We start from the raw sequence: 11,840 nt of genomic DNA on the forward strand, positions 1-11,840 counted from the left end.
TGCTTTCAGATTTTTCTGTTGTCTACTATCCACATTCAGAAATTTTTGAAAGTAATTATAGTGGACATTATTATATAGAAGAGGAAACTGAGGCTCAGAGATTTAGAAGTGATTTTCTGAATTAATTTATATTGGGTGATTGTAACCTATAGTATCAGACTGTCTGTTAGTGTTGCTTATATTGCAAATTTTTTTCAGCGCTATAACTTCTCTTATCCTAACTAAGCTGTTGTAGACATTAATTCTTAGATGAACTTAAAGTAATAATTACTTAATTTTTATAAAGCATTTCATTAACAGACTGTTCTATTATTGTGGCAGAAATAAAATTCACCTTCCGAATACACATCAACAGGCTTTTGTTTTCTGTGATATGTGTTGCTTTTATATTCTTTAATTTTGTCAAATATCCTCTTTTATCATCCTATACCCTATTCTCTACAAATATTTAATTTTTCCTCTATACAACTCCCTCTTAGGACTTAACATTTATCTAAGGTAGTTTACTTTTTCTGTCTTTCCATTTTTCTCTTTTATAAACTTTCTGTAATACTGTTTAAAAGTAACTTAAATATCATGTTGACACTTTGGACAAAGCACTTTTATTCCTCAGCTTCCCCCCCCTCCGCATTAACATAGCATTTACAAATTGACAATGCTCACACATTCCTTTTATATTATTCTACCATTTCTGTGGCATTTCACCAATGTGCAAGACTGCACATGAAGGTACGCTTAGGAAAACATGATGAACACCCATATTAGTACATCTAATTACTATCATTTCTATGCCTACAATGTGCAAATGGTCTGATGAAAAGCAGCAGCCTTGTTCCTGATCCTGTTCCTTATCCAAGGAAGGCGAGCTTTGTGTTGCCAGTGGAGTGCAGTTTTCATTCAGAACCCTCCTACTGTGTCCTTTTTCTGTCTTTGCCTAAGTCCACATCCACTAGTAACTTCCCAGCCCTCTCTCTGTCTTATAGTGCCCAAGTAAAGAAAGTATCTGAAACTCAAGATTAAGAAGAGATATGTTACATAAGTTATTTTAAGGGTAATTTAAATAATTGGATGTTTAATAGAGGATGATTTCTGCATTCTCAAGGGGTTGGTGATAGTGGAAATGGCCTATTTATACATGGCTATTTTAAGATTGAGACCTGTAACTATCCAATTTACTTACTACTTACCTGTCAATTTAAAAAACTTTTCTTGGGGCGCCTTGGTGGCTCAGTTGGTTAAGCATCTGCCTTTGGCGCAGGTCATGATCCCAAGGTCCTGGATTGAGCCCCGCATCAGGCTCCCTGCTCAGCGGGGAGTCTGCTTCTCCCTCCACCCCCACCCCCGACCCCCCCCCATGCTCTCGCTCTCTCTGTCTCAAATAAATAAATAAAATCTTAAAAAAAATTAAAAAAGTAAAAAACTTTTCTTGAGTGTTGGTTATGTGGCAAACACAAAGATAAATTAGAGTCCCCCACTTTCAAGGAAGCAATTTATTATAAGGTAGGAAGAATAAGCTTTGAAAAAAAAATTATAAAAGATTCTGTAACATGCACTGTGATGACGGTCCAGAAATGAGTTTTGCTTGTAGATTTCTAGGCAAATTCTGAGAACCACCTTTTCTGTCCTCATCTGGAACCTGGCTATTATCCGTAGCACTGAAATCATATGCATACCTGCGCTTGTATTATGCTTATTAGGACTATTGCAGGAATTGATCCCATGTCTTTTCAGGTATAGACCTTGAAAAGTACACTTGTCTGAAATATTCTTTTTCCCTGTCATGGACTCAAAAATCATTTTATCCAGATGAATGGGGGAAGTCTTATGATTTTTGTGGCCAAATTTTTGACCTGTTGAAATGGAAAATTTCATACATATATATGTAATTTAGCTGTTCCCCAGCTCTACTGCAGTAAGGAGAGGATGACAACGCTTAGTGCGCTCTTATTCATGGGGGGTAAGGGCTCTCTTACTCGGGACCTTATTTTATTTTTCCTGCTGAATGAAAACTCAGTTGGCTATGATGAGAAAGAGCCAGCATTGATGTTTTACTGATGCCAAATATGACTGCATAAAGCTTTATTAAACAGGGTGTGGTTCGGTTGGGAGTTTTGCCTTTATTTTGAGTATGGAGTTTTAAGATAAATATCAGAAAGCAGGATTCCTGTAACCCAGCCATTCATGCAGCCAGCTCTTGATTAGTTTAAGTATGATTTAGCAAATACCACCCAGAAGAAATGAAATTGAAATTGATAAATAAAGGTTAAAATGAGTGCATCCCATATTAAAATGTGTTCATAACTTTACAAAAAAGTGAAAGGCAATTAAATATTTTCTTTGCTAGAATTTAAGTGACTATTAATAAGGAAATGAAATAATGGTGATAGCATTTATTTAGGGCCTTCTGTGTATAACTATATCCTGTTTTCTTTTATACTTAAATCAATTTCTTCTCATTCTCTTTTACTCTTTGCTCTTTCTCTACCTGACTCCTAAATGCCCTTGCTCCTCAGAGCTCGCTCTTTGGCCCTCTTCTTTCTGAAGCTTCTCTCTGTGTGAACCCATCTACTCTAAGTTGACATTCTCAGTACATTATCTCTAAGGCAAAACTCTCTTCAGAGCTCCTGACTAGCAATTAGGTGTCTCACAGATGTTTCTGACTGACATTGAGAACTGAATTCTTGGTTTTCCTGTAATCTGCCTTCTGCTTCCCTATTCTTGAAGCTTTTTTTGTTCAGGAAATGGTTCTCCTATTCATGCACTCCTGAAGGAAACCTAGGTGACATTTTTAATCTTCCCTTTCCCCCTTAAGCGATCCCTGTTCATTCTGCCCTCAGATATTTCCCAAGTCTCCGCACCTATCTCTTTCTCCATCCGCCCTCCCAATCTAGGTCACTATCATCTCAAAGCTGTGAAATCTCTTGCTTTCCTTGTTCCATTTTGCTCCCTTCCCTCCTTAATCCTATTCCCAGAAGGCACCAAATTTAGTTTTCTTTTTAGATTGTGTCATCCTTTTGCTTAAAAAAAAAAAAAAAATCCAAGGCTTCAGATGGACCTTATGATAAAATCCAAAGTTTTACCCTATCTGAATTGCTCTGCTTAATTTAGCTCTTGCCAAGCTTCCCACCTTTATCTTCTGTCACTCTCAGCTTGCTCTCTTGCCTCAGCCACACCTCTTTTCTTGAAACTCCTGGAGACTCTTTCTTGCCTAGGGTCTTTGTCCCACTACCTGGGGTGCTCCCATCTACCACTTCATGCCACTCCCTAATCCCACCTTTCTCCCTTTGCCCCTGACCGCTGACACACAAACACTACTTGGTGACCTTCTAATCCTTTACATCTCGGTTTATTTAGAAATAAATTTCCTTGCTACTTTATCTAAATGAGGTCTCTCTTCATTCTTTACAGAAAACTTCCTTAGACATCTCTTTATCTAAAGGAGGTCTTTCCCCTCCATTCCTTAAAGATAGCTTTTCTTTATCTAAAGAAGGTTTCCTCTCCCTATTTCCAAATAATCTCTCTCAGCCAATTGTTGGTTTCCTTCAGAACACTTGTAACCATGACTAATTTCCCTGGTTATATTCTTCCCAAATGGAATGTAAACTCCACCAAGAGCAGGAACCAAGGTTGTGTTATTCATCTTGGTGCCTCCAGCGCCCAGCACTGTGCTTTATGTAGAGCAGACACTCAATCCATTTCTTTCTCTGAATGAATAGGAAAAAAAACTAAAGAAAAAGTCTCTTTTGCTTAAAAATTTAACTCCTGATTATTTTGTCTTCTGCTCATTTTATCCTGATAAGAAATTGAATACTGATCCTATTCTTTGGCCAGGGATTGATTAATTCTCTGAAGAGAGAGATCTGTTAGTCACTTAAAATGAAATAGAACAGTTCTGAAACAAGTTTTACAAAAGGAAAAATATTAATATTTAGAATTGCCATACTTTATTTTTTTTAAGATTTTATTTATTTGACAGAAAGAGAGCACAAGCAAGGGGAGTGGCAGGCAGAGGGAGAGGGAGAAGCAGGCTCCCCACTGAGCAGGGAGCCCTACGTGAGGCTCAATCCCAGGACCCCAGGATCATGACCTCAGCAAAAGGCAGACGCTTAACCTACTAAGCCACGCAGGCATCCCATAGAATTGCCATACCTTAGAATCATTTATATATATATATATTTTTGTTTAGCATTCAAGATATAGAAAGTCTATAGCTGACCACAAAAATAGACAAACAAAACCCCCAAAACACAAAATATAAAACCAAAAATCCAAACAAAATGTTCCAGGCTCCAGCCAGCCTACATTTTTCACAGCTTTTTTGACGTGTAATTGACATATGATAAACTGTATATGTTTAAAGTGTACAGTTTGACCAGCACACATTTTTAAATGAGATGTAACCCTGAAGTTTGCCTTATAATATGTTATTAGGATGAGTAACTATGTTAAATAATGTGTGTATGTAAGAACACCAAATGATTATGCTCTCAGTGAATGGTTTTAAAAAAAATTGTGAATAATAGCAAGAGAATGATTACTTTTCCTAAATTGTAAGTTATTGTTTATGCTTTATGCCATTTAAAATCTTATCTTCCCCGTTTGTGTTTTAGCAGGATGTTTCTTCTGGTAGGAGCACCCAAAGCGAACACTACTCAGCCTGGGATTGTGGAAGGAGGACAAGTCCTCAAGTGTGACTGGTCTTCTCACCGTGGGTGCCAGCCGATCGAATTTGATGCAACAGGTAAAGGTTGAAGCAGTGGTCCCTTTTCTTAATTTATACTATTTGATATTTCTCCCCCTTTTCCCTTCCCTCCTATTGGGGAGCAAGAACCCTTGTCTCCTTTAAAGGTCCTTCTAGCGGGACTAAGAATCAAATTGATAGGAGACAGATTAACAGGAGAGAATCAGATTTAATAAACGTAAGTACCAGGAAACCACGGAGACATGGAAATTCCAAAGATAGTTGGGCAAAATGAGGTATATACATCATTCTGAACTAAGAAAGGGGCTAGGGGCCTGGGATTTCAGAGGAAAGGAATGCATTTCATGGAGTGATAAGAAAAGCACATGTTTGGGGCGCTTGAGTGGCTCAGTTGGTTAAGCTCTGCCTTTGGCTCAGGTCATGATCCCAGGGTCCTGGGATGGGGTCCCAAGTCAGGCTCCCTGCTCAGTGGGGAGCCTCCTTCTCCCTCTCCTTCTGTCCCTCCCTCTTGCTCATACTCATGCTCTCTCCCTCTCTCAAATAAATAAATAAAATCTTTAAAAAAAAAAACAAAACAAGAGCAGATGTTTGATAATTAGATGTTTGCCCTACCATACATATGGGTCACTCAGCTAAAATTTATCTCTGTTAATAACTGTTATTCTGGGAAAGACCTTCAATTTAGCTTCTTTTGTGTGGTTAAGGGAAGGACAAAAGTTTCTCTTGAACCCGCAGGATCTCAAGTGCCTTCAGCTCAAAATAATCCATATGCCAAAGTGGTACATTCAGCAGTGGAGGGACAGCTGTCCTGAATCCTTTCATTCCACCCATTTGAGATATTTTAATGTCATTTAATTTTTGAAAGAACTTACTTTAACGTAAATGTAACTACTTAATAAAACAATGTATATAAGCAACTCACATCCCCAGAGAAAGTTACGTGAAGACAAAAGACTTCAATTATTTTCTCTTACAGTTTTGTGGTGTATATAAAAGCCTTAAAAATAACATTGTATTTTCACTGTTTTGGGTGTCTTCAATTCCAAACTAATAGTGTTAGTCTGTAGAAATCTGGGGGAAATCTATTAAAATGTTTTCGTACCTCTTCTAAGAAGAGGGAGCAAGGCTTTCTGTCCTTTTCTCTGTCAGAAAAATTGAAGAATGACTCTCTGACAATTGTAGATCAACTCCCTAATCATGAAATCTAAGCCTTGAGTGGTACTACCAAAACCAGTTGAGGAGTCTTTTATATTCAAGTAGATTTGGTTGACTTAAAAAAAAATCTTACCCCACATTTATTGGGTAAATTATGCATTATGGTTTGGATCACATTAAAATCTTATCTACAGAGATAAATTTCTGTGTCAGTCAGGATTATGGTAGAGAGGAGAAAAATTGCATAAGGAAGATGAGAAGAAATAAGTTGAGTTTTAATTTATATCTGTGAAATAAAATATATATAATCCTGTACACATTTGTATTGGTATATTTATCTACATTTGTGAAAACTTAGAGAATCTTCAAAGAAATAATGTGACATTGTTCTGGTAAAATAGTTTTACAAAATTTTTTTAGCAATTTGGATTTCCTGGGCTTTGATAGAATATTTTAAGGTAAGCCTGAAGATAACTAATTTTTTCCCCCCATATCGTTGTTTCCTGCTAGTTCTAAAATATATTAGTTCTGGGAATTATATTAGTGAAACAGGAATCATGTAGACTGTTCCATTTGACATCCTGATCAGTGCCAAAATGAGTGTCAGTCATTAACTAACTCTTAATAGAAATCAGGTCACGTTTGTTTTTTTCCATTTGAAATCATCTACATTAAACCCTGTTGTTTTTTCCATATATGGCTGACATTTGGAAAACCCCAAGAGTATGTAAATAGGCTCAACTTCACCACAAATGGAGAAATACCTTTGATTCAAAATATTAATGGTCAGGGCACTTATATTTTCTAACAAAATGGAAATAATAAAATGAAACTATAGTTCAGTTTTTATAGGTTGTATTGTTCAGATGTAATTCTGTATTCAGCACCATAGGTTTTTATGCAGTATAAGATAATTTATTACTTTTTGAAATCCGGCTTTATATACTCTTTTGTTTATTGAAAAAATAATATATGTACTTCGTCAGAAAATTTCAAATAGTCCAAAAGGGTATACAATGAAATATAGGAGTCTCTAACATCAGCCTGCTTAGAGGCAATTGCTCTACACAATTTTTTTGATCTTTCTAGAATTTTCTTATTCCTACATATGTGTATCTCCTTCAAAAAAAAAAAAAACCTTCACAAATAATAATATACTAAATATTTCTGTTAGGCACCTGACTCTTTCCCACCCCCCTCTAGCAATATAAATCTTTTGTAGATATTTCCTTTCCATATTGATATATGTAGATTTACCTCATTCTTTGCAAATCACTGATAGTATTTTATACTTTAGTATATATAACCTCATTTATTTAACTCATATTTCCTGTTGCTGGACATTTAGGTTGTTTCTAGTCTTTTGTAAATATAAACACTGTAGTAGTGAAAAATCTCGTACTCGTGTATTTGTGCAAATGTGTATGTTTGTCAGATAAAGTCCTAGCAGGGGATTTTTAAATATGTATATTTAAAGTTTTGATAGATAATGCAAATTACTCTTCATAGAGGTTTATGCTCTTTCAATTATGTTTTCTGACACCCACGACAGCACCATTTATCACCATATTTGTCTTTGGTCAATTTATCTTTGTCAATTTTATATTGCATGTTATTTTGTATATTATGTATCTATATCATATATTACATTTGTTATATTGTTTTATATGGTTATATTAATTTGCATTTCTTTAACGGTAAGAGAAGCATCTTTGCATTTGTTTGTAAGCCATAGTATTCTTTGTCCTGCATGCCAATTTTAATATATTTGCACATATTTTCTATTGATTTGTGATTTTAAGAAATGAATCTCAGTTGATGGCATTCCATCCTTTTGGTTGCTTAGGCCAAAAACTGGAGTTATGCTTGACATTATATCTGTTGGCAAATCAAAATCTGCTTCTTGACATTCTGCTGCTAACATCCTGGTCTAAACTACCATTGTCTCCCACCTGGACTGTTGTCCTGGACTCCTGAATTAGGGGTACTGCCAGGAAAGAGATGGTATACTTAAATTGGGATAGTTTGAGGTGCTTTTAGTAAAAGGACTGTTTACAAAAAGTACTGTGCAAGGTCTCATTAAAATTGGGCCTTTAGGTCTGAAGGGAGATAGGAAAGGGAGCAGTTAAGGTAAGGGAGCAGTTAACCAGAATCCAGATGATTAGGTGGAGAGAGCCACAAGGTAGGAGTTGTGGCTTTTGTCAGAGGGCAGTAGCCAGCCCAGAGTAACTGGAAGGGAGGAACAGGGGACTAAAACCCTGACCTCACCCTTCTTCCTCTCTGTGATCCTGTTTGTGCTCCCCACTGTGATCCTTCTGGGAGCCAGCAGGAGGGGCAGCCTGTGAGTTCACACTGGCCAGCATCCTGGGCAAAGAGCAGGGTGCATAGGAAACCTGGAGGGGCAGTTGGAAGAGAGCTGGCACATCTCACTGTTCTCCCCACTTCTGCCCTAGATACCCCTGGACTATTCTCTACGGCAGCCAGAGTGATTCTTTTAAAACATTCAGATTATAATACTCCTGCTCATATTCCACTAGTATCTTCCTATCCGTCTCATAGTAGCTGAGAGGTTCCTGAGTATTCCAGCCCACTATTTGTATCTTTACCTTCATCTTCTATTCTCCCCTCCATTTTCTTCCAGCCTCACTTTGCAGGGGCTCATAAACAAAAGACACATTCCCACCTTACCCTTGCATGTGCTCTTTCCTTTGCCTGGAACATTGTTTTCTCAAATGTCCATTGGGTGCCCGCTCCACCTTTAGCTTCACAGATTGCTCAAATACCATCTTCTCAGTAATTCCCTGACCATCTTATTTAAAATTGCAGTTGCCCCTTTCCCACTTTGTACTCTGTCCTTTTTTTTGCTTTATTTTTCCCTGGAATGCTCACATTGCTAGTAAGGTATTTATTTTTAGTTAATGTCTCATTCTCTCAATTAGTTTGTATGTTCCATGAGGACAGTTTTTTTTTTTTTAATCTGTTTTATTCACTGCTGAAACCCCAAGGCCTAGAACAATGCCTGTTGCCTAGCACAAGTTGCGGCTCAGTAAATTGGATGGGTGAATGAATGAATGAATCATAAGAGCTTTTACTATAGTTAAGAAATAAAGTTCTTTAGTTATATGTGTACTGATATGTATTTTTGGTCTGTTTCCTTTTTTCCTTATGATATTTATGTAATCATTTTGTATAGAGACTTCCCTCATGAAAAGAATATACAAATTAAGACTTCATTTTTTACATTAGAATACATTCATTTCTAACATTATAATTTTTGTCCACATGGTGTTCATTTCAATTTAAGAAAAGAGGACAATATAGTTTGCAGTAATCTAGTCAAGATAATGTGTATCTAGAAACAGACTGTGTCTTGACTGTGGAAGAAATGCTTATAATTTAAGCATCCCCTAAACTTGCCTTACACCTCTCACCTGAGGAGCTCTCACTCCATCCAAGCCCAAACACATAAGCATCTCTGCACCACAAATGTCTTTTATCTTTTCCAGCATCTCAGGGGAGAATAGTGGCTTTTCTGTCTGTCTTTCTGTCATCTCAGTCACCTGTCAAGGGAAACAGTAGCTGAGGGGATGAGTGTGGTTTCTTGAGGTGGCCGCCCTGGGCTCAGACGCTGGTCCTGCCATTTGTAGCTGTTTAACTTGCATGGGTTACTGTCTTCTCCCTGGTGCAGTGTTGCTTATATACATTGTTTTTTTAAGTAGTTACATTTAAGTTAAAGTAAGTTCTTTCAAAAATTAATGATATTAAAAATGTGTGAGTTCAGACGTGTTCGGGGCTTGGTACAGGGACTGGCACATCGCAGTGGCTCAGTAAATGCAAGCTGCTTTGTACTGTTATCACCTGCTCCCTCAGCCTTCTATGGACCCTGCCTGTTCCTTCATTTATCGCTCTGTCCCTGTTTTACATTTGCCCTTTTTCTTTTTTTCTTTTCTCTTTTAACTTTCAAACATGTTTAAACTGTTTCTATCTGAAAAACTAATCAAAACAGCTTCTCCTTGAACATTATCTCCTCTTATTTTTCTTTCTCCTTTTCGTCACATGCAGGATATTGAATCCTCTTCATCACTTCCCATGTCCAGCCACTTTAGTCTGGCAACCCATCCGTGACTCCAACTGAAATCATTAGTGGCTGCCTACTCAGTGGGCCCTTGGAATCCCTCATCTTAGTGCACCTTTCACAGTTTGCCCCACTGACCATTCCTTCCTTGTTTTAAAGTCTCTGCCTGGACTCTCTGTCTGGAACTATCGTGTCCCCTTATTGTTCCAAACCTTCTTGATGCTATAGTTGAATTTGCCCTGTGACTCTTTTTTCTTCACTTACTTTATATTTGCTATATGTTGTAGTGTCTTGAAAAGAGAACAGGCCTTTCCAGTGTTGGTTGGAAAAATTACCTCCCTTTCTAACATTCTGTAATACATTCCTGGGGTGATCCTGAAGAATTTAAATTAGGTAGTTTATCTGCTACTTTGTTGTGTTTCTGGGTGCAAAAGGAACTTTAATGCTTAAAAGGGCTCCATCTCCGTGTTTTTAATATTTTGAAAATAAAATTCCTAAAATCATTTTATTTAAATTAGCTCTGGTTTATATGATGTGGTAGACATTAACAACTGTTCATCAGTATCATGTTTCTAAAACTGGGGAAAATCTTTGAATTTGGGTACACTCATGTGACTTTTTCTAGCCAATAAAACATGAGTAGAAGTGTATCATTTGTGGGTAGAAGGGTGTAGGAGTTGGGGTGTTATTCTGCCTCTCCCCTTACCAGATGCTATCATGAGTAGTGATAGTTTAAATGATAGAACCTCTATCAGCCTGGGTTCCCTGAGTGAGGAAGCACAGATGCTTACTAACCTACAATATACATGTACAAAATAATTCTTTGTTATTTTCAACTTATAGATTTTAGGGATGCTTGTTACTACAGCATAATGCAGCCTAACTGAATAATACATAGAGGGACAGTAAAATTGCATATTATAAATAGTCAGCTGTTGAAAAATGGTTGTTGAAACCCTTTCCTACTCTTCATTTCAATTTGATCTTACTAAGTTTTTTGTTCTATTTTACTGGATCCTGAGTGGTTAAGTGCCTAGATATCATTGCTTATGCTAAAAATGGTCCCTGGTTGGTAAATTGCATTTAGACTAGTTGAAATTATCAGTAGACTGAAAGTACATGATGGGGATGCCGTACGTAGCTTTGGGGTTCCCTGAGTACAGTTAACTTATAAATGGTATGTCCTCTGTGGGCATTCTGAAACCTTTGGCTGTGGAGTCATTACAAGAGATACCATTCCTATGGGGCATGAGGCTTTGAAGCCAGGGTAGCTCTTCTACCCACCACATCTTGTTTCTTCATATCTGAACTGTCATTTGGTGAGGCCAAGAGAAGAGCTCTGGACAGCTGTATGTATGTACTTCTGCACAGGCAAGTTCATGTAAGCACTCTCATTCGGGAGGTATGTCTGATTCTGTCCTATGTCCTCTAAATAGACTGCTGGTATGTGTGGCCTTCGGTAGTTTTGTGAGTCTGAAAGTTTAGTTAAACCTGAGAAGCCTCCCTGATGATTTTTGCTGCAACATTTGATGTTTGTAACTAAGTGAAGTACTGTAGGCTCCTTTGTTTCCTGGCTGTTTATCATTAAAAAAAAGCAGAATAGTGACTTTATCCCTTCCTGTAAAAAGAACAAACCTCAGCTAGCTCCAGAATCACTATAAAAATTTTTACAGAAGGGTGCTTTTTGGAGATGTATAAATGCTTGCTGTTAAATAGTATATTTTGAACAGCCTTTGCCAGTTTCCCTCCTCTCCCTTTTGGTCAAGTTCTGCTATACAAGCAGTCTTAGTGCACTAAACACAGCTCTTTTTTTTCATTAAGCTAAAATTTACATTGATTTTCTTTTCTTTTCTTTCTTTCTTTTCTTTCTTTCTTTTCTTTCTTTCTTTCTTTCTTTCTTTCTTTCTT

At 37.2% G+C, this 11,840-nt stretch overlaps 1 protein-coding gene across 3 annotated transcripts in view; it reads left to right on the forward strand.

Annotated features, from left to right (window-relative positions):
• The window catches only part of ITGAV (integrin subunit alpha V), a 95,551-nt gene that overhangs the window by 6,943 nt on the left and 76,768 nt on the right, over positions 1-11,840 (forward strand). For 2 of the 3 annotated variants that reach the window (XM_021703295.1, XM_044913688.1), the window contains exon 2: positions 4,611-4,741. In XM_021703295.1, coding sequence (XP_021558970.1) covers positions 4,611-4,741 — 131 coding nt within the window. The remainder of the gene's footprint in view (positions 1-4,610; positions 4,742-11,840) is intronic. The other variant, XM_021703296.2, reaches the window with a different exon arrangement.

Source organism: Neomonachus schauinslandi, chromosome 3 (assembly GCF_002201575.2).
Source record: "Neomonachus schauinslandi chromosome 3, ASM220157v2, whole genome shotgun sequence".
NCBI lineage: Eukaryota > Metazoa > Chordata > Mammalia > Carnivora > Phocidae > Neomonachus > Neomonachus schauinslandi.